The 27,580-nt window shown below is 40.9% G+C and overlaps 1 protein-coding gene across 2 annotated transcripts in view; it reads right to left on the reverse strand.

The window, feature by feature from the left end:
- WASHC5 (WASH complex subunit 5) overlaps window positions 1-27,580 on the reverse strand; it is a 59,428-nt gene that overhangs the window by 16,365 nt on the left and 15,483 nt on the right. For both annotated transcript variants that reach the window (XM_032315661.1, XM_032315662.1), the window contains exons 8-21: window positions 27,244-27,357; window positions 25,113-25,284; window positions 20,512-20,639; window positions 17,319-17,448; window positions 14,928-15,040; window positions 13,392-13,558; window positions 13,241-13,316; window positions 11,917-12,027; window positions 10,261-10,401; window positions 9,126-9,206; window positions 4,371-4,472; window positions 3,504-3,683; window positions 2,257-2,381; window positions 91-253 (exon numbers count right to left, since the gene is read on the reverse strand). In XM_032315661.1, the coding sequence (XP_032171552.1) occupies window positions 91-253; window positions 2,257-2,381; window positions 3,504-3,683; window positions 4,371-4,472; window positions 9,126-9,206; window positions 10,261-10,401; window positions 11,917-12,027; window positions 13,241-13,316; window positions 13,392-13,558; window positions 14,928-15,040; window positions 17,319-17,448; window positions 20,512-20,639; window positions 25,113-25,284; window positions 27,244-27,357 (1,803 nt within the window). The remainder of the gene's footprint in view (window positions 1-90; window positions 254-2,256; window positions 2,382-3,503; window positions 3,684-4,370; window positions 4,473-9,125; window positions 9,207-10,260; window positions 10,402-11,916; window positions 12,028-13,240; window positions 13,317-13,391; window positions 13,559-14,927; window positions 15,041-17,318; window positions 17,449-20,511; window positions 20,640-25,112; window positions 25,285-27,243; window positions 27,358-27,580) is intronic.

Genomic DNA, 27,580 nt, shown 5'->3' on the forward strand with positions numbered 1-27,580 from the left:
GTTGGTAGAGGAAAGCACGAAAGAAAAGCTAAGTGAGCTCACATCTCTCCCAGGGTGGCAGGAAGCATGCACTGAAGCTGAAAGGCTCACCTGGAGCTCCTTGACAATCATAAAGCACAGAAGCCTGTCTAACCCGTTCAGACCAAAAGTCCCCAAGGTGGTCTGGATTTCTGAGAAGAGGCGACTGCTGGTTACTTCTTGGTGAGTTTTCATATCATACCAAGTGTTCAGCTGGTCAATGTGACAGGTCATTCTAAAAGAAAAACAAATACTCAAAATCCAAAAGCAGCTCAGAATGAGTTCATCCTGAGGAGATGTGGGACACAACAGGATTTAGGCATCAGATATGAGGAACGATGGTTATGTGAGCTGTTTAATAACCTCTGTATCTAGGCACCCAGTGTATCTCACGGCGAATGCCCAATTACAAGGCAAAATTCCTTCAAAGCTGGCACAGGGGCCTTAAATCATTGTTGAGAGGGTTAAAAATATATGCCCAGATGCCATTCCTGGGGTTTGACTGGGTAGATCTGGAGTGGAAACCCAGCCTTTGAAATTCTAGTAAGCTCCAGATGATATGCCCCCAAGTTAAGAACCAGGACATCTCTTTGCTGAAATGAGGCATGGGAGGAGAGGCATACATCTGGAAGGAAATGGGAAGAACAAGATTATTTCCAGAACTGCATCCTACTTTTTTTTTTTTTTTTTTTAATTTTATTTGACAGAGAAGAAGAGACATCTAGAGAGGGAATACAAGTGGGGAGTGGGAGAGGGAGAAGCAGGCTTCCTGCTGAGCCAGGAGCCTGATGCGGGGCTTGATCCCAGGACCCTGGATCATGACCTGAGCTGAAGGCAGATGCTTAACAACTGAGCCACTCAGGCGCCCCTGCATCCTACTTTTAAACTTTGAAGTGTCCTGCTCCTGTTACCCAGTACTGGCATTCTGAATGTGTCACTTGAGAGGCTCCCAGTGTTGATGAATCAATCAGTAATATGACATGGAAACTGGAATTCCAATGCTTAGTCCTCTCTCTGAGTCTTAACATGGCACTAGATGGAGAGTCTTCTGGAAGGGCTTCAGTGACCCACCCTTGGGTATCAAGGAAGCAGGAGTTATAAAACATTTTGGATCATTTACTCCTTTTGGTCCATGAGTCATAGACAAAACTCACTTGTGCTTGAATTTTTAGAAGTTTACATATGGAGTGTCAAGTTGCCAAACTTTTGAGAGAGCAAGTAAGCTGGAATTTGAAGGCAGTACAGAAGAGCCATGTCATAAAGACATTCAATTACACAAATCCAACAATGCACTCACTCCTGGACAGAGGGAGAAGGGAAGTCCTCTTTCCCTGGGTAATCCCACCAACCACACCACTCACTGAGCATGTGCACAGGGCGAAAAGCCAGACGGAAAACAGGAGCCTGCTCTTCCCTCAGTTGGGCTTAGTGCTGACTGCCTCATCAGAAGCTCAACTGAGAAAAAGGTGGAAAATTATACATAAAGAGGGAAGTGTGCAAGTCTCTCCCTAAAATATTCTTAATGGCAATTCCATTTTATGAGATGTTCACCCATGTGACTGTATGTGCACTGTGATCTACTGTGTGCAAAGCTATGCGGCCTGCCCTTGGATGGCACACTATTTAAGAGTTGGGCCCCTGAGTCAGAGGGCTGGTATGTGTCTGGGGCTACCACTTAAACCCAGACTTTGGATAAGTGACTTGACTTTTCTGTGCCTCAGTTACTTCTCTTTAACATGGGAAGAATAACAACGCCTACCTCAGAGACTGCCATAATGAGTAAATGAAGGGATGTGTACCACAGGCTAAGAAGCGTGTGCAAGTGCATGGGTGTGTGGGTAATCTTCAAAGCTCAGGATCTGGCAAGTGCAAGACTCAGTGACTGGAATGGGACATTGTGCCACAGTTACACAGGAACAGATGAGCACTTTGTAATCAAAAGTTTTCATATATCTGGGAGTCCACAGGCCCAAGTGAGTAGAACATTAGTTGGAAAGCAAGAGGAGCACAAAACTAAAAGGTGGCTGAACAGACTTTAGATTTATTTTAATCTCCATTTCCGTGGACTGGGGTCTCAGGAACACTGTGGAGAACACCCAGTCTCAAAAAATGTGACTCTAATAAGCACATTAGAATGGATCCAAGTGTGGTAAGAACATGGGTGTGATCTGAGGAAAATGTTCAGAGACTTCTATTGTCCACTGTGTTCAAGGCCCAGTGAAATTCACATATACCTACTTGGGGTCTGTGATCCTCAGGATTTCTCTGCAGAGTCGACCAATAAATGTTACGGACTCATCCACAGGGGTAAACTTTGGTATTGGAATATGTGTAGACTGGTACATACTCTGCCAATCCTGAATCTAGAAACCAAACCAAACCATAAATATTTAGTACAATTAGCCCTTGAACAACATGAGGGCGAGGGCACTGACCCCCACACAGCTGAAAATCCACATGCAACTTCTGATTCCCTTAAAACTTAACTACTAAAAAACAACAAAAACCAAAAAAGGCCCCCAAAACAACAAAAAACTTAGCTACTAATTAATAGCCTACTGTTTACCAGCAAAACCTTATCAGTAACATAATTAGCACATATTTTGTATATGTATTATATACTGATTCGTACAATAACTTAAGTTAGAGAAAAATGTTAAGAAAATCATAAGAGAAAATATATTTTACAGTACCACACTATATCTACCAGAAAAAATCTGTGTGTAAATGGACCCGTATGTTCAAACCTGTGCTGTTCAAGGTCAACTGCACATCTTTGATAAGGTAACTTATCCTTTTTCCATGTAGTTTTACAAATATAATGTTGCATAAATAGTGACAATAAATGCTCCTTGGTTTTGAAGAGTAAACTTAAAACTGCATTAATAGCTCCCAGAAATGCCACATGTAACATTTATAAAAAAAGAAATATTTGTGACAAGCGAAGTGACTGAGAAATGAGAAGACAGGAATTTCTGGCTTTCTGTCTTTAAGTTAACATGTATCGATGTAATAATAAAACTCCCAAATATCATAAGGCTGGAAGACACTTAATCTATTAAAATTCCAAATGAATCTTGTGAGTTCCTAATTAAAAACTTATACCTTGTCAACTATTGGCTAAAATTAGACTTCCCCTGAAGATACTCTGAAGGTATTTGTGACTGACTAATGCTTACTGATTTTAATAACTATTTCAACTTTCTTCTTGGCATTTCTGAGGCTTGGAGCACGTATTTTATTTTTTAAGATTTATTTATTTATTTTAGAGCACGCGAGAGAACAAGAGTGGAGGGACAAAGGGAGAGGGAATCTGAAGCAGACTCCATGCTGAGCATGATTTCACGACCCTGAGATGACAACCTGAGCCAAAACCAAGAGTTAGACATTTAACTGACTGCACCACACAGGTGCCCCTTGGGGCATGTATTTTAAATGTCAGAGCAACAACCATAGTCCAGAATTTTCAAAATTTAATTAGATACCTTTGTTCTTAAGAAGTTATTACACTCTTGTTCCACGTTATAATTTATAATACGAGAAACTTCTTCCTGCCAAATCTTCAGACCATAAATGTTGACATAATCCTGTATATACTCAAAAGAGCGATGGAATCCATCCATGGTAGCCCCCAGCTCTTTCAGCTTGGGCATCAATTCACTTGACTGTGCAAAAGGGGAAACACAAATCTATTACACTGTAGTCAACCACTAATATCTACATTAGACTTTAAATGAGACCCCCTACTGGGTGACTACAAAGTTAGTGGAAGACAGCTTTGGAAATGCTCATTTCCTGCCTCAACCAGGATGAGTGGTAACTGATGCCAGACATTCAGCAAAGAAGAGGTTTCATTCATTTGGGAAGGAAGCCTCATACAAAAGAATATAAAAAATGAAAGTTGACAGTTTCTCTCACATCATCTGATGAATATATACATATAACCTTAAAATACTTAAAATAGTTAAAATTGAATTTACTGCAGTGAAAAGTAACCTAGATACAAATTTTAGGCCCATTTCTTTTTCCTTCTGAGAAAAATGAGCATATTCTTTAACAGATCAAGGAACATAAAAAGTTACAGGCATTATAGTTCCTAAATGCTGTAGGGTTAACGAATTTTTTTAACTTTAAGAGGGAACTCGAAGGAAAGGACTGGTTTTTGGAAAGGATTTTTGTATCACACAACAGATTACAATATGGGATCGAAAAGCACATTGGTCAATTGCGCTGAACATCATGTATTAGGTATCTGTTAGGAGGAAAGGTCTTGTTCATGATAGTTAGAAAGAGTGTGCTCATCCATTCCGCAAGCTGGGCAGAGAGAGAACATCCATTTGGTCATCTGGTACCTTGGCTCGGGGGTTGAAGATCAATCCCTTATGAAGAGCAAAAGCAACGCGTTTTACCAGCTCCTTCCTTATTCCATCTTCCAGCAACTGTTTTGGATCCACCTGCGTGCAAATCAAAAAGCAAGACATGGCAGTAAGGAAAAGTTCAGTCGTGAAGAAATCCAAAGGAAAGACAGTTTCCAGAATCTGTGAGGGAGCCCTTTCCAACCCATTTTCTCAATGACTGCGACTTGACTCCTTTCCTGTCCCTTTGATCTTCTGCAGCTTGGACAGAATGATGGACCTTGTAACTCTTTAAGACTCAGTTGACTGCAGTAAAATTCACGATAATTTTATGACAGGACATCCCAAAGACAGGGGTCTGAAAAGTTTAAATTGCCTCTCATTTTTTAAATCATTTCATTAAAAGTAAAAAGCCCCCCCACCACCACCCAGGAGGGGTGGAATGAAGGACCCGCCCTCGAATTCAGTGCCTGCCTTTCTTCTCCATGTTACCTCAGGGCATCTCCATCCTCATGAGCAAACTCAAGCCTGCAGTCAGACAGACCTAATAATTCTCTTTTCTTTCAGCATTCTTGGAATGCCGTTTGTAATGAGGGAGATAAAGTGGGACTACAAATCTGCTATCGAACTCTATAAGCTTATTTTACTGGTTCTTAATGAGAAAGCATTTGTTATTCCCTAAAAGACAGTCTCCTGTCAAATCCATAAAACATTAAATAGTTTGAACACAATCCTTTGAATCCCTGAGTCTTGTCTCTTGTACTTCAAATTCATAAAATGAACCATTATTTTACTTTTTTTTTTTTAAGATTTTACTTATTTATTCGACAGAGAGAGGAGACACAGCTAGAGAGGGAAGAACCATTATTTTAAAAAGTCATAAAGACAAATGGATGGGTCCATCTGGGTTTGATTATATTTAAACTTTTAAGAATGACAATTGCAATGAAAATTGAGCAAAATATAAAAGCCAGAGAAACATGTTGAGCTACATTATGACTAAGTAATCAGCAAAATCCACACTAGAAAAATAACAGGTCAAAGGCTGTGGGCTCCTCATCAGTTAAAGGAAAGGAGGAGAAACCTGAAGATTCAAAAAGACTGCAAAGATACAACATATGTATGTGTATTTTTTCTAAGATTATTTATTTTAGAGAGTACAAGTGGGGGAGGGACAGAGGGAGTGAATCCTCAAGCAGCAGACTCCCTGCTGAGTGTGGAGCCTGACACGGGGCTCAATCCCACCACCTATGATCAGGACCTGAGCTGAAGTAAGAGTCAGATGCTTAACTGACTAAGCCACCCAGGTGCCCCTAACATATCTTCTTAAAATGCAGTGTCCTGAGATTTACTTTTGGACAATAAAACTCTAAATGGAGAGACCGAGATTAGTCAGGGCACGTGAGGAGGATTCTGGGGTAGGAGCTAGGAAATGATACTTCTTGACTCGGGTGGTGGTGGTAATAATCTATGAACCTACAGAAGTGGTTCTACAGCTCTCAGTGTATCTGTGCCTATTTTTACAATAACAGATTATAACTAGATATAGTCAGTGAGGGAAAAAAAATCAAAGAAGTAAAATGAAGTTTCCAAAGAAATACTCCTCGTAAGAATAGATTTGGTGAGAAAGAGTTAAATGTTTTCATGAATTTAAAGATCTCAAAAGACCCTTCCAAATCTTCCTAAGACTTTCACCTGTCTACGGCATATTCACTGCCTAGAGAAAGCCCCCTTTCCCTTCACATTTCTATTGCTTCCTCTGAAGCTAACAACAGTTAATTAAGTTTTCATGTGGATCTTCCAGACCTTTCTCTACTAATTTCTCTACATATTGTCCTTAATATATATTTTAAAAATCTAAATGGGGCCATAATATGTGTACACACACACACACACTCTGTTCTTTAACTTGCTTCTCCCACTTCAAGTTTTAGAGTTTTAGAAATCTCTCGAGTGCAAATGCTTTTTGAATGGCAGCAGAACAATTTATACTGGGAATGCACCATGATATATTCAGCCATTCTCTAGTGATAAATGTCTAGATGATTTCTGTTCTTTTTAAAGTTTTACTTCCTTTTTATTTTTATTTATTATTTTTAAAGATTTTACTTACTAGAGAGAGAGAGAGAGATATAACATGAGCCGGGATAGGGGCAGAGGGAGCAGGAGACTCCCTGTTGAGCAGAAAGCCTGGCTTGGGCCTTGATCCCAGGATCCCGAGATTATGATCTGAGCCGAAGGCAGACACCACCCCCCCTTTTTAAAAATTATTCTTTTTTAAGTAGGCTCCATGTCCAGCCATGGAGTTCAATGCAGGGCTTGAACTCACCACCCTGAGATCAAGACCTGGGCTGAGATCAAGAGTCGGATGCTTAACCAATTGAGCCACCCAGGCACCCCTCTATTCTTTTTAAAATAATTTTTTTGGCCACCTCTAACAATGCACATTTATACATACATCTCTCTGTATATCTTACTTGTTTTAAGTCCTATGGATTAAAGTCAACTTCTACTTTTTTCTTTTTTTTTTAAAGTAGGCTCCATGTCCAACGAGGGGCTTGAACTCACAACCCTTAGTTCAAGACCTGCATGCTGTATGGACTATGCCAGCCAGGTGCCCCAACTTATACCCTTTACAAGTGTCTGAAACAGATGCTTAATGTTTGAGGTTTAAAGACTAGTGGGGGGCCACAGGATCCGTTACAGAAAGCCCTGAGTGGTTAGACTGGCAGAGACAGTCTGCTGGGTTGAATGTGGTCAAGACGATATTCCCTCTGTTCTCATCTGAAAGACTGTGGCAAAAGATCTGCAATTTTCTTAAGGAGGTTTTCCTTTGATAATTTTACTAATTATTAGGTTTTATTACATCCTATACTGGCCACTTTGCATGTAAGACAATCTGGTCTGAGGACGTCTTACCACTTTATGGATTTAGTAATTCAGTGATAACACAGAGAGTACGCATGCGGGTTATCCGCACGTGATAACCTGCAGTTTACTCTCTGTGTATCAACTGAATTAAACTGGTATCAGGCCTAAAGCATGTTCAGTGGATTCTGTTAATATTCTAGGGGCACAATGGGGGGGCGGCTCAGTCAGTTAAGTGTCTGCCTTTGGCTCAGGCCATGATCCCCGGTTCCTGAGATCAAGCCCTTCATCAGGCTCTCTACTTAGTGGGGAGACTGCTTCTCCCTTTTCCTGTTCCCTATGCATGTTCTCTCTTGCTGTCTCTCTCCTTCAAATAAAGAAATAAAATCTTAAAAAAAAAATAAAATATCACTGCTTTAAAAAAAATTCTAGGGCACAATAGTATTTCAACATCCTTCAGAAACCCACACACTGAAGTTCCTTTTTATTTAGGTTCATTTCCTATATTTTCTTGGATTTTAGTAACACAAATGTTGATCTGGCAATTCAGTAGATACATTTTTTTTTTAAAATCAGTAACATGTAGCGTCTACTGATACCAGATAAATGAAAAAGAAATAAAAGCACCGTGAACCCTGTGCATGAGCACATCACTACTCATCATAGGATTACAAATGAGAACAGCATTGAGATAACACTTTATACTCCTTGGGAGAGCAAAACTTAGAATGTGGACACCGACAGCTATTGGGTAAATTTTTGTGGGCAGACATTTCATGAAACAGCCCTTTCAGAAGGCAATCTGGTGGTATTGAGAGAAATTAAGTATAAACACACCTTCAAGCTCAGTGACCCTGGAGCACCTGGGTGGCTCAGTGGGTTAAAGCTTCTGCCTTCGGCACAGGTCATGATCTCAGGGTCCTGGGATCAAGCTCCGCATCAGGCTCTCTGCTCAGCAGGGAGCCTGCTTCCCCTTCTTTCTCTGCCTATCTCTCTGCCTACTTGTGATCTCTCTCTGCCAAATAAATAAATAAAATCTTAAAAAAAAAAAAAAAAAGCTCAGTAACCCACTCCTGGGGATGCAGATTTTGGAGAAATTCTTGCATGGTGTACAGTAGAGACATGTTCAGATCATGGGAGTGTTGGGGGTGAAAACAGACCATATGGGTGTCTATGTCTCAGGGAATGGTTAAGTGGAATGTGAAATTCTATGCAGCAGTAAGAAGTAACTAATTGCCCAACTCACAGCAACGTAAGTAAATTCCAAAAGCAATAACTAGTGAGAAGAGTTGGAAAGGGAATGGGCCTTAGGGCACAACAGGATGTAGAGAAATCAAACACATACACACATAAAGTAAAACCTTGTGCTTAAAATGCAGATACTCGCCTCTTTGGGGACAGAAATCAAACATACAGAGTGGGTACTACTGGGAATGGGAATGACCGTGAGCATGCAGATGAGAAAAAAAAGATGAAGAGAGGAGCTTGCATGCATGTGTGATGACAATGGCCAGACCATGACAATGGGGTAGGATTATCTCAGCTCTCTGCACCTGAGATGCAGTATAAAAATACTAAAAGGAAAGAAGGGTGGGAGAGAGTGAGCCAGCTGTTTGGTCAAGGGAATCGAACCATTTTGTTTTGTTATCACAAAAACTCAATAAAATGGATTTTTCTTAGATTTAAGTAATTCCTCGGTATGGATGAAAAATCAGGATTATAATGCTCTCTCTTCCTCCATCAGTAAATGAATAGCATGGAGATCAAGAGCTGAATGTGGGACACAAAAGGACCATGTCATTCCCTGTTCCCCATGGGAGAACCACCACAGTAATCCAAAGAAAGAGTCTATGAAGTCACGTGGACCAGTATGAAAGCTATTACCTTGATGATGCCAACCAAAGTTGTCTTCATCATTAAGATGCCTTCAGTAAATATGGAAATAGCATGAGTGAGCTTGGCAACCTTTAACAAAGAAAAAGAAGTTAATGAAGTACTACAGATGAAAGATCCATAATTTCTACAGGAAGTGAAATTAACTGGCTGATAGTCCAGGAATGAACCAAGACTGCAGAAATGATGTGCCCTGGTCAGAAATGAGGTGCCATGATGGAACTGAGAGACCACTGTTAGCCATGCTGGGAACGGGGTCAGCAGACATGAGGTCGTTCTTTCAATGCTGACCAATCACCTCCCCTTCTTTGGGCCTCAGTTTCCTATGCATAAAAGGAAGACAGGTTTCCATGAGATGGACGGTCCTTTCCACGGAGAAAAGGCTCATCAAGACCCTAACAAGGTAATCTCCCCTTTCCTGCCTTCTACATTTTCCCCCCAAGCACCACAAGGGGACATTGATAAGGTAGACCAATGCTATATTTTTGAGTGTGAATAAATACATAAATTCAAAGCTTGACTATGCAAATTCCTGATGTAATTTTTGGAGTTGTGTCAGAGAGGATATAAAACTGACACTGGGATGTAATGTGATGGCAGCGAATTCCTATTGTCAGTTTCCCCCTGATTTCACTCTCACATCTCTTGAGTTCAGGGGGAAGGAAAAGCAGAGGTATTTGGGAAGAACAAACCAAACAACCCTGAGGCTCCTTGACTACTGAGTGGGCTTAAAAGTGTGGCTGGAGGAATTGGTTAATGGAACCCAGGTAACTTTGAGCCACTGATCTGATATACAAAGCGGGAACCCGAATGTGAAAAGTCTTGGCAAACTACACCCCAGAAAGAAGGGCTGATTCGCCAGGACTGTTCAGGAGAAAAGTGACCAGTTGAGCCCCACTTCTTCTGAGGACACTCAAGCTGGAGGGGCTTTAAATAATTCTGGGACCAAGTAACGGATACAGGTATGGCTGCACTAACTTGGCACAAGTAGGTATCACTGAGAGTAGGAAAAAAGAAATCAGAATTGGTCTGGTGGTCCTAGGGATATGGGAGGTGACATGGACCTGGGACACGTCATGGTTTGGGTTTTAAATATCAAAAGACAGAAGTCAGAGGGACACGCCACCTCGTATCGTGGGCCAAGCTGAGCGTAGTCCCTCAGCTTGTCTTTGTCCAGGCGGGTCGGCACTTCAATGATATCATGGGTCTGAAGCTTTATGATCTTTAGGAGAGAAGTAAACATGCTTTCTGGAATGATCTGCAAAACCTTTAGTGAAAGAGGAAAGGAAAAACAGTTGACATCTTTTATTTTGCAGCCGATAAATGCTAGGATGGCAGGAAGACAGGACCAGTGTGTACAAGGAGCCACCTGTCTACAGGAAGGGATGGTAAGGGACTTAAGAGCTATTTTAACATCTGCTCTCAGGTACACGGCTACCTTCCTTCAAATATCAACTGCTCACAGGATATAAAGCTAGTCCTCATATATATGGAGCAAAAAGATGTATCTTTTCCACATTATAAACTCTTCAAAGACTGAGGATCAGAGGTGTTAGTAGCATGGCTATAGAGCACTCAGTATGTGACACAGGTAAATTCTGAACCCAGGTCTGTTGGGCTCCATGCTGTACCGTAAGTTATTGAAACAAGGACCAAAATTCCTCTGAAACCTTTAAGTTCTAAGTAGGATATGCTGGATCTAGACCAGGCTCTCTTCCCAGCTAGCTCTGTGACTTCGTAGAAACCAATATAATCTCTATTTCAGTTTCTATACCTACAAAATGGGGATTAATACTACCAGCATTTAAAAAAAAAAAAAAAAGGTGTAAAAATTCTTTGGAAGTAAAACACACGTCCATATCCATAGTACCAGTAAGAATAGGTTTATGTCATAGGGCAGTTCTATTTTCAACATTTTAAGGAACCTCCATGCTGTTTTCCAGAGTGGTTGCACCAGCTTGCATTCCCACCAACAGTGTAGGAGGGTTCCCCTTTCTCCGCATCCTCGCCAGCATCTGTCATTTCCTGACTTGTTGATTTTAGCCATTCTGACTGGTGTGAGGTGATATCTCATTGTGGTTTTGATTTGTATTTCCCTGATGCCGAGTGATATGGAGCACTTTTTCATGTGTCTGTTGCCCATCTGGATGTCTTCTTTGCAGAAATGTCTGTTCATGTCCTCTGCCCATTTCTTGATTGGATTATTTGTTCTTTGGGTGTTGAGTTTGCTAAGTTCTTTATAGATTTTGGACACTAGTCCTTTATCTGATATGTCGTTTGCAAATTAGCAAAATAAGTCAAGCGGAGAAAGACAACTATCATATGATCTCCCTGATATGAGGAAGTGGTGATGCAACATGGGGGCTCAAGTGGGTAGGAGAAGAATAAATGAAACAAGATGGGATTGGGAGGGAGACAAACCATAAGTGACTCTTAATCTCACAAAACAAACTGAGGGTTGCTGGGAGGGAGGGGGGTTGGGAGAAGGGGGGTGGGGTTATGGACATTGGGGAGGGTATGTGCTTTGGTGAGTGCTGTGAAGTGTGTAAACCTGGCGATTCACAGACCTCCACCCCTGGGGATAAAAATATATGTTTATAAAAAATTATTACAAAAAAAAAAAGAATAGGTTTATGTTCAGATATTTCAAATTTCTGCAGTCAAGTTAAGAATACAGGAAGGAAACATGGGTATACTTTTTCTAGGGCCCCAAGAGTCCTTTTTGTCTTTAAAGAGCAGCTAGTTTGCCAATAAAATAAGATCACTTTGATGCATTTCTTACCTTTCTCACATAGGACACCAATTCACCAGAGTAATATTGAGACACACTGAGAAGATCAGGACTATTTGCTTGATTAATTCGAAGAAGGGGAAGATCAAGGGCAGAGGCAAGCTGAAAGAAAAGTAGGTATATCTGTTTCTCTATCTCAAAAAGTCCTAGAAATCTCTCTTTCTACAAAGATTATCATATAACAAAGCTCTTGGGTTCTACCCAGGAGAAAGCAAAAACCACTGAACTTCATTAAAGTCATTAATGACCATATTAATTTGTCATTAATAAAAAATAATGAGTTATTAATGACATTAATTAATAAGCTAATAAAATTAATGATAAAATGACAACGATACAGTTTTTTAAACACAACAGTCATCAACTATGGCAGTGGTTCTCAAACTGTGGTCCCTGGACCAGCAGCATCAGCATCAACATCAGCTGAGGACTTGTTACAGATGCTTTCCTTGAGCCCCACCCTAGATTTACTTAATTAGAAACTTTGGGGGCGAAGCTCAGCCATCTGTGTTGTGACAGGTCTTCCAGGTGATTCTGATGCCCCTCAAGTTTGAGAGCTACTGTGCTACAGAAGTCAGCTGCTCTTGGATGGAAATCACTGGGACAGATGGAACACTGTACTGAATCCAACTGAAGATGTCACAGCATGTACAGTGTGCCATTATTTTATGTACCACTCAGAAAGAAAGAAAAAGCTGACAACTGAACTCTGATGTGCTGTCAATTATAAAATCATCGCCATTTACAGAGATGTTTAAATAGGAAAGTGCACCTAAGGACTGGTGTATAAGGTGACTCTGTCAGAAGACACTGAGTCAATTATTTGCTCATTTATCTCGATCTGAAGTCACCTCGAGAGCAAGGGCCCTCCTTGTGTTGTTCACCACTATTTCCTCATCTTTAGAGGAAACCCTGGTTTGTAGCAGATGCTCAACAAGAATTTTTTAAATGAGTAAGAAAAAGGACTTAATTCACATCTAGAGAAAAAAGGACCTTGGTAGAACTTCAAAAATGTATTTTTTTAGTACCACATTTTTAGTACCTTGGTAGAACTTTAAAAATGTATTTTTTTAACTTAAAAACTATTTTCTGTAAGACATCCAACTTATGTTAACTGAAACTTCAAATATGCATGGCATCTTTTGAAACTGTGCTCTTATGGGAAAACTGCTAACAATTTTTAGTCTTTAAAGAGACTTAAATTACCTGACTCTCTAAAAGAACGAAATCTTGGACTGAATTCATGCATGAGGTAGTCACGAGGACCAGTTCCTCCCTAGTGACTGAGAATGTGATCTAACTATTCTTTGCTTACCTTAAGGAATGTAGCTCTGAGTTTAGTAACCATAGATGGGTTTACCCTTATGCTCTCTTGCATGATGGATGTGAATCTGTAAAAGAGATCAATGGTAAGGAGAATCCATGGTAGCCTTCATCAAGGGGAAATGTTAGGCTGGTCACATTACCTGTCAATTAACTGCCAAGCAAAAGAAAGGTCCCCAACGATCTGCATTGTGATCAGGACCTCTTCTTTAATGTTAATGGTTCGGATCATTTGGTGAAGAAACTTGCGAGTATCAGCAAGAAACTGACAGACTTGCAGATTTGATTCCAACTGGTGAAATTCTTGAACCTGTGTCACATAAATACATTTAATTAGAAAATTCCAAGTGGCTTTGGTGGTGTTCATTTTTCCCTGAAAACACTTCAAGAAAGGCACACTACTCACTAAGAATTTCTTGGCAAAATTTCTATTTCAAATGATAATTTTAGAAATGTATAAGCCAAGTCATAATGTAATGCACAGGTTTCTAGAATTAGAAAATGTTCTACTCTTTTTACTGTGTATGTATATGACATAATGAGTGGATACTTCCATCTTTCATCTTAGTCTCAATAAACACATATTAGAAAATCCTCTTAATTCTGAAGATTTGCAGGTTTGCTAAAAACACAGTAAAAGTCACATCACAACCAGGGTGTTGGCATTTGGACATTATTAAGTTCTTTTTGTTGGATTCCTTAAAATAAAATAATGACCCTCCAGCATCCTGAAGTTGTAATGTATATAATTCAAGGTGCCTGGGCCATTGCTGACAAAAATAACACAAATGATAAAAAGCCTCTGACATTTACCAAGTTGTTTATAGTTGTACTACAAAGTAAAAGATCCAGGAAACAAGCAAAATAGGAACATTACAAGTGGGGAATTGTCGGCTAGGGAAACTGATGCACTAACAATGGAGAACTGTTTTGTGTTGCCATTAACAATGACTAACAGACCTCTCAAAAAAAAAAAAAAAAATGAAGCCTGTAAGAAAGCATGCCAAATAAAGTATTACTTCTGTCTCTAAAGAGATATACTTATACCAGTTGAACAGGGTTCCAAGTAAGTATGGATGATGTTTTAAATAGCTGATGTTTACTGTTCTCATCCTTTTGTTTATTTTTCATTTTAAACCTAGTTAAGCATACAATTAAAATTTCAGGAGTGGGAAAATATAATAATTCTTTTTTGAATTTGAGTAGATAATATTTGAGTAGATGAAAAACTATTTCTTTTTTTCTAGAAAAGAAAACATCACTTATAGGCATATGATCATTATACAACTATGGTTATTGGCTGTGTACCCCTCTGTTGTCCCCCACCCCAAACTCTTCCCCAATTTAGAAATGGTGTCTACAGTGTGGTCTTGTTTTAGTTCTTGCTGTCTTACCACAATTTCCCCGGTTTCTATATTGTTTTCATAATTATTTTTCCAAGACTATATGTTTCTGCAAGTGGAAATGTCATCAGTTTTGTCAGCATTCTCTTCATGCTGATCACTTTCTTATTCTCCCAATTTTAGGACACTGGATATAATATTACAATGAGCAGAGTATGCCTTTTGTGTCTTCTGATGAAATATTTTCTCAGATGTATTTCCGGCACCAGATTGCTGGATGGGTTGGAAACTATGATTCATGATCCAAGCGCCCCCCTTTAAGAAGGGTTTTCTTACCTCCTCCAAAGCTTGTATGAGCTGCACCGTTTTCCTGCCTGCAGCAGTGGAATCATCGTGATTTAAAGACATGATCTGTTTTGAGATCTCTCTGAACCAAGCTTGCAGGTTTTCTACAAATACAGAAACAAGGAGAGACTGCTGAGACCCCAGGATTCCTGTACCTGTGGCTTTGAATCTACTCAGGAACCCCTTACAGATCTAGGTCTTGTTCACAGAGTTCTCGCGGTACCTGACATTGCCCTCAGGGATTCTCCACACAAGAACCACCAGAGTGCCTTGGGCATGTGACCTGGGAGAAGAGAGAGAACTTTCTATGTCAGTGGCTCAGTGAACGCAAGTGTGCAACGATGGGCACAGGAGTGGGGAGGAGTCAGGAAGGAAATGAGAGCTGGGATAGAGGGTTCCCGGGGAGGGTGTTCTGGAGAAGTGAGGATGGGTAAAGAGAGAGAGGCGCAGGGACATTTTGTCCCTAGGGACAAAAATGATGATGGCACATCTTGGAGGATGATGAGGGGCAACATGTCAGGAATGGGAGGGATGATCTTAAGAGCTGAGGGGTGCCATTTGCTCTCACAAACCAATTTCATACAGCAAAGAAAGGAAAGGGCACCAACATGCTCTGGGGACCCTCAGTGTGGCAGGTAAAGCTCGAAGCTTGTCTCATTGACTCTTCACAACAGTTTATGCAGGGAGGAATTAGAAGGCATTTCTCAGATCAGGCAGCTGATGCCCAGAGATGTTCGGATCCCAGGCAGGGTCACATTGTCAATAAATGCCAGAGCCACGCTTTTCTCAATGGTCTGGTCTGATTCAAAGGCTTTGTTCTTTTTAACCCACCAAGTTGGTTCCCTGAAGTTTTTGTTGTTGTTGTTGTTGTTGTTTTATTAATGGGATGATTTCACTTTAATAAAAGCACTTAAGGGCTTCTAAGTTATTTCAAGATTCATACGAGGCATGCTAGTTGTAATTTTAAATTTTTTTTTTTTTTTTTTTTTGTAAGACTGAGGGACAGCTCTGGGCTAGCAGAAAGAGCACAGGGTTTAGGGTCTGAGGTGCCAAGCTCGATCCAGGTTCTAAACCTTTGCTACCTTCACCAAGTGACTACCTTTACAGCTTCAATTTCTTTACATGTAAGACAAGAATACAGATGTTTATTTCACCATCTCATAAGGATCAAATGAGAAATATTTGTGGGAGTATTTCCTAAACTGAAAAATGCTATGTAGCCAGATAAAGCACATGATTCTTTATCTTTGAAAGACCTTTGAAAGGATGTTGGGATTTATAAGAACCTAAAAGCAATTAGAACAAAAATGAACATGCCTGATTCTCAAAAGTTAATCTGGTTAGATTGTTATAGGTAGTTCCTTATTTTCTAGACACAGTCTAGTGACCTGCAAAACATGTTGCCAATTTATATCACATGAATAAAAACACAGCCAACTTTTCCCACTAGGAATAATAAAGTAACTTGAAAATACATTTTAGGCCTACCATTCGGCATCAAATAAATCAACAAAAGCCAAATATAGTAATCACAAGATCATACTGATTAAAAATAATAGTTTTTTTAAACAAAAAGCTATACCATTAAGCTTTTTTCAAACAAAAAAGCTATACTCTTCTACTATGTAATTAACTTTATCAGAAATGAATTTCAGAGTTAAAGCATTAAAAAGTTTATCATCTTAAAATTCACAATGGTAGTTTGGGGGAATTTTGAAAGCTTTCTCTCTCTATAAAAGTTTAAGTGAGACCATAACTTTCCTATAGATAAAATTTCCTAAAAGAAGGGGAATATCATTAATAGCATTAAAGTAATGATTAATATCTTTAAGAGTAGTGTTTCAGAAAGTCTGCAGGACCCCTCTTCTGCCACTAGATGGCAGGCACACCGTGGGGTGGGGGGGGTGGGGTAATGGGGGGGCAGCAAACATGATTAGAAGCTGAGAATCTTGCATACCATCTATGTTAGTAGTTAGTAATATTCTTGAGGGAAGTATCCTGAGAAGATCAGGACAGTTAGGTCCTTTTGTCCCTCCCCAAAAATGCATATAAGTTAACACACCAGGGGTGTATAATGTATAAGTTAACACACCCAGCGGTGCATACCCTGGTGAGGGTCGGGAATGAATTATGACTAGGTACAGTATAACAACCCTTCCAACCCAATCACATACTTCCAAAATAAGAAACCTCAAGTCCAGAGAGGCTACGAAGGTTGCCTAAAGGAGCGCAAAGCTAGAGGAAGCTAAAACTAAGCTTTAGATCTTCATTAGCAACCCCCTAGCATACGATGATGACAACGTAAGGACTTTTTACTATGCTGCTTTCCAGTAATTTCTGTGTACACTTCAAGCACACCAACAGTTCCTCTTCAGCAATTACCATTTTTCTCCACTCGGGTTAGGGGTTTCACTCCTGAAAAGACATCAGCAAGCTCCATCATCCGCTCGGAACCCTCCTTCTTGTAATACTCCCATTTGGCTTGCTTTTCTGAAAGCATTTGCTTGAACATCTGTTGAAAGAGACAGAAAAGAAATTACTTAAGAGGAAGTCTAAATTAGGCAGTTTACCAAGAAAGCCTGAATGAAACCCAATTTATTATAAAAATGTATGTCTAAAAGTAACATTACCCTGATGTCATCTCTCAAGCCGTCCTCCTTTGTACAAATCCAGGGGTAAAGCTAGACCACTGCTAAGACAGTGGTTCTCAGAGCAAATGAAGAGAGTGTCACCTGGATGGCTTTAAACTTCTCAGATGCCCACACTCCACCCTTGAAGATTCTGGTTCAGAGGGTCTTGGGTCGACCCAGGAAACAATATTTTTAAAAGACATAAACTTGGTGACCACTGCTCTAAGGAAAAATTTCTGGGGTCAGGGAAGGCTGAGCATTATCTTGTCTGATTAGTGGAGAATGAGCTAAATTACTAACACAAGTTCTTTCTTTGTGATCATACAGTAAGTCTATTTATGAACTCATGTCTTTATAAAAATTAAAATCCTATAAAGGGTTGGGTAGAGGAGGAAACAGTTTATCTCAAATTTTTTTTTTTCCATTGAAATAAACTTCAGAAACATATTTAAGGTATGTCACAAATGTACTGGGGTTTATTTATTGAGTTTATTTATTTATCCTAAGGGGTAAATATGAGAGTATACTGATTTTTCTCTTAAATTCTTCATTCCTGGGGCAGCTGGGTGGCTCAGTGGGTTAAGCTTCTGCCTTCAGCTTGGGTCATGATCCCGCGGTCCTGGGATCGAGCCCCGAATCGGGCTCTCTGCTGGGCGGGGAGCCTGTTTCCCCCTTTCCTCTCTGCCTGCTTCCCCCTTTCCTCTCTGCCTGCTTCTCTGACTACTTGTGATCTCTCTCTCTGTCAAATAAATAAATAAAATCTTAAAAAAAAAAAAAAAAAGAAATTCTTCATTCCTCAGCATCAAAATGAATTTTAAAAGATGAAGACTTCATTGCAGATGAAAGGATCAAGACTGGTGGAATTCTGTGGGGCCAGAGGAAAAGGAGCCTCAGTGATCAGGCAGGATGATTCAGCAATGCAAAGTAACAGAATGAGGAATTGTCACAATTATTTCTAGAGTCTGCCCTATCTTTTCGAATGCCTGGGACCAACCAATGCCAGGTGACAAAACAGCAGTGACTAAAAATAACACTAGGCCTTCATCACTGACCGCATGGCTTGAAGTCCTTCAAACACTAATTCACAGGTTGAACTCACAGGTTTTATCTTGCAAGATAGAACTTGGGATAGGGGATGGTACTTCAGTTAGGAGATGTACCTTTATATAAAAAATTACAAGAAACAGTGGTCCAATTAGTTTATAGGAGAATCAGAAGGTGATTCTAGAAAAAGGGTTGAGGTGGGAGGTAGGTTAACAAACCAAGCTGAAATGTATTATCTCTCGTTTGCTTGATTTGCATTGGGGTAGTTGGTTTCTTTCTTTCTACCAGATCTTTCTCTTTTGAAGATCTTTCACAATGAGTTGGTCTTCTTTTCCCTCTACCAGAACAGACAGAAGGAAGCTGCTTGTTCTATTCCAACAGATTCCAGAAAAAGATCAATGATTAGAAATGCAGGCTTGGCCAGGCAGATGACCCAGACCTGTCCTGATTTTCATGCAACAAGACTGAGCTACAGAACTCTTGGGGGAACTGGTGCTCGGTTCAGTTTCCTAACTGGAGTGAGTGCACTGATTCCTCGGGGGCGACTCTCACTTGCCTCTGCAGTTTGCTCTGATCAACAAGTAAGATGCCTGGTTCCTGCTCTTGGATCTTTCTTGGTTTCTCATCTTGGCTTAATCAGTCTCTCTTCCCCCACTGTACTGAGAGCTACTTGATGGTAGGGACATGCCTTGTTCATTTTTGAATTCCTAGCACCTAGCCGGGAACAGAGCAGGTATTCAATAATGATTTGCTATTCAGAGGGAAAACATTAACGTTCTTAAAGAGATCAAAAAGGGGTAGCATTTCTCTGATCTTAAACATGATACCCAGACAAGTCATTGCAAACTGAAAACACCCCGCACACGCATTAGCATGATGTTAATAATCAGCATGTACTTTTCCTGAGCTACTAAATGGGGAACACAGTGTCCTCGCCCATCTAGAAGATAAACATCTAGCATACCACTAACCAGACTGAGGCAAGATGAAGATTAGTTCCAAATGGACATTAACATCCACTGCTAGTTCCGGGTCCACCTGATTCAAACCCCCAAAGTTACTGGTTCCAGAACTTAGGCATTCCTGGGTATCTGCCACTTTTATTATGTCCACAGAGGCTTGTTATTTTAGCCCTAAGACTGACTAACCTCAGAATCTCCTTCAGGGAACCTGAAATCCTTAAAATCCGTAAGTTAACCTTGCTTAATTGCAAATCCTCCATCCTACTTAAAGGCCCTTTCTAGCAGGTTCTCATGGCTTTTCTGACAATGACCGAAATCCTGCCAGGCCCGGGCTGGCTCCTGCCCACCTTTCAACCTCATCTCATACCACTTTCTCTCATTCTTTCCCCTCTAGCCAACTGGTCTTTCTGGTCCTTGAACTGGTCATGCTGTTTCCTACCCAAGAGGACCTGGGCATATTCTGCCCCCTCTCTGGCATGGTCTCCAGAATGCTCTCAACCTTTGTCTTAGCTAACTCTGACAGGTTCCTTTTTCGGGTCCCTTCAGAAGCTCTCGCTTCTCTTCTCAGGAAGTTGGGGATAGCATCTTTGATTTTAGGTCCTCTGAGAAATATGTTCCTTTCCTTTAGAGCACTTTTCTTAGTTTGCATTTACATTTTTATTAGTGCAATTCTCAGATTACTTGTTCTGAGAACAAGTACTTATTCCTCATTAGATGGCCACCTACAAGTCTTGTACAATTTCCCCCATCCCTGTCTCCCCAACAGGCACTAAATGCCTGTTACATGTTCAATCCTGTCCTTTTAGTGTAAGAACTATCGCAGACAGCTAGAATCATAGCCTGAGCCAGAGACACAGTTATAGAATCCTAATCCTTTTAAAAATAGTTTAAAGCATAAAAACACTAAGATGTCGATGATTATTTATTCAAGGGTTTTACCTCTTTCAGTATAAACTCAAACTGTGCAGTGTCCAACAGCAACTGAAAGAGGATCTTGGGATTGTACCTCGAGTCCGTTAGAATCTGGTCCTTGATTTGACGAAGGCGTTTGTTGTTTGGGTCACAGGCTAGAAAAGGGAAGAAAAGAGTTCCTAATTTATTAAATGTGTAGAAAACATGAACCATAAGGGGAAATTCTTAAAAACTTTCCTTCACTTTCATTCATTTTAAGCATATGAAAATAAGCAAAACATATACCATGTACAAATACACACGGAAAATTATAGTGTATCTATGCCACGAGTAAGTACAACTGAACTTTTAAAATATGACAGTTGGATCTGGCAAGGAATGTCATTCATGATATATTATAGAAGGAGAACAAGCGGCAGAAAAGCGTTCCAGATTTTGCAGGCGTTCTCGGATTGATTCATTACTGACTCTCCAATACCGACAGGCAGAGCCCTCAGACGCCATTCCGTCAGTGGGACGGCCTCCTGATGTCCTGTTTGCAGCTGCTTTTGCTTTAGGCATTGCTCTCTGGCATTCAGGGAGGACGCTCTCGGTTTTTTGAGACTGCTCTCCTCAGAAAGGCCTACTTGCAAGGTTGGCACATCTGGAACTCAGATTTCGGGAGATGCTACCACTCAAGCACTAGTAAGAGTGGGCCGCTATGCCTAAACTGTTTGTACAGTGTGTTTTGTCATGGCCACCTGCTTTCCCTCTAGGAGTCTGGAATTTTGATACATGCCAGGCAGAGACTGCCTGTGATCAGCCCCAAATAAAAACCCTGGACATGGAGTTTCCAAAGAACTGTCCTGATTGGCAACACTTTACACATGCTGTTGCAATGCACTGGTGGGGACAGGGGTTCAGTTAAACGCATCCTGTGCGACTCCACCAGGAGAGGACCTCTGGAAGCTTGTGCCTGGTTCCCTCCAGACTTCACCCCATGCGTCTTTTCCCTTTTCTGATTTTGCCCTCTATCCTTTTGCTGCAATAAATCACAGCCACAAGTGCTAATACATGCTGTGTCTTCTAGGAAGTGATCGTAGCTACGGTGGGCTTGGGGGTCCCTGACACCAAGGGGAAGCAGGGTTACCCACACAAAGATATGGCACCTCCAAACAGGAAGAACCAGACCTGGGAGTGTTGTTCCTTGTAAAGACCCAAGGGCATGGCAGGCACTTGAAGCTTCCTGAACTATCTACCACCAAGGCCCAGAGAGATTCTGGCAACTAGGCCAAGGTGACAAAATTAGGCAGGGATGGACCCAGGGGCAAAATCTCTAATATCCTGATTCCCTGCTCAGCCTCTCAACTCCCAACGAAAACTATTTCAAATAAAATAAGCAATTTGTTAAAGGTATATAGAATTTTTTAAAAATACTGATATTTGCTGAAATTAGTTTGTGGGGCCAATTATTTATTTAGGAAAAAATAAGAAAATATGGTAAGGCACAAAGAGTTACAAGTCAAGGCTAAATGGACTATAAATAGTCAAAATAAAAAATTTAAGGCAATGAACACTGTCAGAAAATTCACATTTGATAAGGTTCAAAGTCCCTGGTTGTTGCTCTGGTGTCACATGGCTTTCTTATTTTCTTAGCCCCTCAGTGGTATCCCAGGATGTCTAATGTATACAGAAGGACTGTGTTGTGTATGTCAGGGGTGTTTTCTGGTGTCTCCGTTCTGGTGAAGCCTGCAGATGGCCATTTTTTATACTGATTTCTAAGTCAATCCATCAGGAGGAGACTCATGACAACCTGGAGAAAGGCTCAGTTTTCATGGGAAACCTCAGAGTAGGATTATTATGCATTCGTCACAACTATCTAGGAAGAGCTATATTGGAACCAGTGACTCTGACAGCACAGAGACAATTTTTTCATCTTCATATCTGCCTAACAAAATCAAATAGACCAAAATGACAAAGAGTTCCATTTGTTTTGTATTAATTCTGATTTAATAAGAAACCACCTGATACTAAGTTGCTTTCATTTTCGGATAGAGAACATCACCCTGCATTAATAATTAATTCCTTGGTAGAAATCAGGGATGGTTCCAGCATTCTCAGAGGCTGATCCCATCTCTGAAATCTGACATGCACAAATGCAGACTCAGAGAATTGAGGCAACAGATCTTAGAAGCACGGTACCCTCAGAGTCAGACTTCAGGAGCCGGGAAGCCTTGCCTGCCTGGGTTGGCTCTGAGCGTGTTTCTTCAGAAGCTTTAAGACACTGGGGAGGCATCCAAAGCCTGGGCGAGATGTCTCCAGCAGATCAACAGGAGGGAATATAAAGAAGACACATTCCTTCCTACACATGACGACCGGAACCACCATAAAAGCTAAATAAGCAGTTACTTTCCCCACACATGACTCATCATCAGATAGGTAAATCATTTGTTTCTGGTAAATGATGACCTTACGCAATCAGGTCAGACAACTGCCGGGCACAAAAATGGAAAACAGATGTGCCTGAAGATAAACGCACAGAATAGTGTTTGTTGTCCCTGCAAGGCTACAAATCCCGGAGACTCCCTGGCTCCCAGACTTAAGTCTCGGAGGTCGGGCACGGTCGTGGGGAAGACGACAAGGAGGCTGAGTCACTGGAAACCCACTGTTGGTTTTACGATAGAATATAACAAGGACCCGAGTTGTTTACATGCTTGAGAATGTAAGACTGGTAAAGAAGATTCAATACTGAGTCAGTATAGCAAAATCCTCAAATTCAAACTGGAGTTTATATAAAAAAGAAATGTGACTAACACCAGATCCATTATATGATTCAGCGTCAGCCATGGTATTCGTGCTGTGGGTAAATTGTAAACTGGAGAGAGATGTAGGCAAAAGAGTAAAACGGAAAAAAACAAAAAACAAAAAAGTGGAAAGTAGCACTTTTGAGAAAGGTTTTGGAGCTGGAGATTTCTAGTGTGAAGAGAGAAGGCTGAGGAGAAAGTCCACGTATTTTCAGAGGTACAAAGGATGAAGAAATCCACCTGCTGTCTTCACTGCTGACCACTCCCAGGACGTGGAACCAGATGGGAGCTGGAGGGAAGAACATCTTTCCAGGGGAGGGTGTGGGCTACGGGCGGCTGTGGTACCATGGAGGCTGCAGAATCATGGGCAGGATTTTTAGAGACACGGCCTCATCCCAAAGCACAACCGTTGAAAGCAGTGCCTGTCTCAGGGTCAGTCTGAAGCGAAGTTTGTTGATGAAAAACAAAAAGCAGGAGGCTTTACAGGGCTGCTGAATGACACGCCTGAGAGCGGGAAGCGCATGCGCTCCAGGTGAGTGAGATCGTTAGTTCATTAACATCAATCCAGCCTGTACTAAGTATGAGGAATTGTGTCAGCTCTCAACTAGCTCAGGTTAGTCCAACCTACTTATTTTTCCATTAAACCAGGTTTCTTTTTTTTTTTTTTTTTAAAGTCAAAGTCATGGGCCCTGTGGAAGCATTTCCTACAATCTGTGAAGCAACTGAACTTGAAGGCCCATGGTGTCTCCAAGAGGACTGTGGACCAGAAAAGGTTAAGACCCAGTCTACCTTTATTAGGCACTCTGGTTTAGCCTGTTCATCAACTTTGTGGGTCCATGTTTTCTGTACTTCCCAAAGTATACCTTCTTCTCTATCATTTCTCCAGTCTAGAACTTATTACTTCAAAATCCAAGGTTGGGGCGGCGGGGGTGGGAGAGGTTGGGCAGTCTGCTCCTGTATCCTGTGTGGATCCTTTCCCGACCACCTGACTTCTCTATGTCAACAAGCACATTTCTCTCCTGCTCTGGACTCAAATCCCAAACCCCACCATGTGTTTTGCACATCTGACCCTTACATACTGGATTAGCTCTTGTATTAGTTTCCTGCTGTAACTGATCACTACAAAATTAATGGCTTAAGAAGACACAAATGTATTCTCTTATCATCCCGGAGATGAGAAATCTGAAATGGGTCTCACTGGGGTAATCAAGGAGTCAAGAGATCTATGTTCCTTCTGGAGGCTCTGGGGGAAATCCTGTTTTCTTTCCTTTTTCTGCATTTGAGGCCACCTGTATTCCTTGGCTCGAGGCTCCATTCCACCTTTAAAACCAGCAATGGCCTGCTGAGCCTTTTCATGATGCCACTTCTCTAGTTCTGACTCTTCTGCTTTCCTCTTGCCCATTCAAGGACCCTTGTGTAGATTACCCCGGACCCATTGGGATAATCCCAGATAACTGAACCTGACAAAGGGACTATTCAGGTGGGCTGTTACCTTGTCCAAGTAGACACAAAAATGACTAACTTAAAAAGCAACTTGATTCTCAAGGTGCCTGGGTGGTTCAGTTGGCTGAGTGTCTAACTCTTGGTTTTAGCTCAGGTCATGATCTCACGGGTCATGAGATGGAGCCTCTGTCAGGCTCTGTGTTCAGGGGGGGAGTCTGCTGGAGAGTCTCTCTCTCTTTTCTTCTGCTTCTTCCCCTCCCCCACACGCTCTCCCTCCCTAAAATAAAAAAAGCAATTTGATTCTCTCCCAAAGGCTAAACCATTTTTGCAACATGGAGCATATCTTAATTCTGAAGGCCTTTTTGTGCAGCCATGGGGACAGGCACACCTTTTGCACATTACCTGAGTCGGCCGTGTGCAGCATCAGCCATCGGATGGCGACATTGCAGTCTCTCAGGCAGTTCAGAAGCCTCGGGATATTGTCCAGAACCATCTCCTCCCTCAAATAACCTTCTTTCAGGAACTGCTGGACTTGAGCGTGCACTCTTTCACTGACAGTGGCGTATCTGCTTGACTTTTTAAAATGAGAAACAAAACAACTCGATTTACATTTTCAAAAAGAGAAAATGCTTTTCCTCGAAAACAAGTAACTTGCAGATGAACCCCTGGACAAATAATCACATTTCTATAGGAGATGAGTAACATATGGACCATAGTTGGTAAGGCTCCAAGACAAGTGGTTTATTGAACATTTCTGAAAAGGACGTTGGACTCAGAACCAAGAGAATCCTAAATCCTACCTCTGGCTACGATAAGATACTGGTGTGACTTTGGATTGAACCTCTCCCTCCTGGTTTCTGCAAATGTCAACTGGAGAACCGGGAACAAGTGGTTCTGGGGGCCCCTTCTATCCTTAACTTGGATGGAAAAGAAACATAAAGGCGGTAGCTCAACTGCCTATTCTTCCCATAATTACTGACCAAGAAGGCAGAGCAGAAACTTCTACAGGAGAAGAGACTTCTACAGGCGGATGAAAGCACAACGAAAATACGCCTCAGCAGGTGAAAAGCAAATTTTCAAACCAGCCTTTTGGAAATCTGGTCATTCTGCTTTCCCTGAAGCAAGAGTGAAATGTTCAACATCATTAGCCTAGTCGGGTTAGTTTCAAACTATCACCAGGTGCTTCATTGGAGGACTCTGAATATCTTTTTAAAATGGCACCAAGGAGAAAATGCAATTTTGGAAAGTAATTCTAGGGATGAAAAATTAATGCTCTGATACCAGTAAGTATTGGAAGCACTGCTTTCTCTACTACATTTCCAGGAGACATGCCAACGTTGAAATTATTTTGTGCATTATTGATGGAATTCAATTTACTTGAATAAAACATGCTGACATTCTTTGAGTCAATATCATTTTAACTGTGCTGGAAACTCAAAAACTCAGCCCAGGCTGAGGAAGGTAACTGTTTAGAAATGTCAAGGATACTAATCAACAAAGAGATTTTTATTGCTCTGTTTACTTAGGAATTTCCTTCTGCCTTATGTTCTTTTAAATTTTTTAAATTAATTATTTATTTAAAATCAATTAATTAACATAGAATGTATTATTAGTTTCAGAGGTAGGGTTCAGTGATCCATCAGTCTTATATAATTTACTACCTAGTGCTCATTATATCACATGTCCTCCTTAATGTCCATCACCCTGTTACAAATGAATGGATAAAGAAGATGTGAGAGAGATGTACACACACACACACACACACACACACACACACAGATACTCAATGGGATACTACTCAACCACCAAAAACATGGAATCTTGCCATGTGCAACGACGTGGATGGAACTAGAGGGCATTATGCTAAGTGAAATTAAGTCAATCAGAGAAAAACAAGTATCATGAGTTCTCACTCATATGCAGAATTTAAGAAACAAAACAGGATCACAGGGGAAGGGAGGGAAAAATAAGACAAAATCCCAGAGGGATTTAAGTGAATAAATCATAGAAAACAAACTGAGGGTAACTGCCTTGTGTTCTCATCAAACAGACAGAATATAACCATTTAAACTTTAAGGAGATGAAATGCGTCTAGTTTTGTTGCTTCTTTGACACATCAGAGAGGACAAATTTAAATTACAGTGATAGGACATATTGTGTACATTTAGTTACCATCCTCAATATTCATCCTACTAATGAAAAATTAAAACTCCAGCTACCGGTGAAAGCCGTTCTGTCCACAAGGACACAGACTTTAGCAAGAATAAGCAAAGCCAACTGGGGTCATGTGACATACTGATTTGCCTTAGGATGCTGAATCTTGAACCTAAGTCTCCCACTTACATATACTATGCAAGTTAAAAATCTATAATTACCTATTCTATTAGGATGGGCAAAATCCCCCTTTTGTTGATCACCGTACTTAAAATGTCTATGTGGACATTTGTCAAATGTCCTTGGGAACTCTCTTTCCTACCCCCGAGAGCGGGCTTGCAGCTGTTATGAGAATCCCTCTGCACTGGCCAGCACCTACCTGTTCTCTGACGTTTGCAAGGTCCAGGGTATTGTTTAAAGCAGTTTTTGCAGCTTTATATGGTTCCCAAGCATCTGCTAGATTAACCGTGATCCCCATGTAAATACTAATTACCTGCAAGAGGACACATTGATCCAGTATATTAAACACTTGCTCACTTGGAGGCCAAGTTACAGAAGACACTGCCTACTCCTTCCTGTTCAAACACCACTGCAATGGAAACCCACGATTTGCCAAACAGAAAGTGAGCGTTCTGTCTTAGCGACACTTTGGAACAAGGGCGGCAAGAGCTACTCATGGGAAAATGACTAAATCAAGGTTGACAGAAAAGTAGACT

Source organism: Mustela erminea, chromosome 16, assembly GCF_009829155.1.
Source record: "Mustela erminea isolate mMusErm1 chromosome 16, mMusErm1.Pri, whole genome shotgun sequence".
In the NCBI taxonomy this organism is placed as follows: Eukaryota; Metazoa; Chordata; class Mammalia; order Carnivora; family Mustelidae; genus Mustela; species Mustela erminea.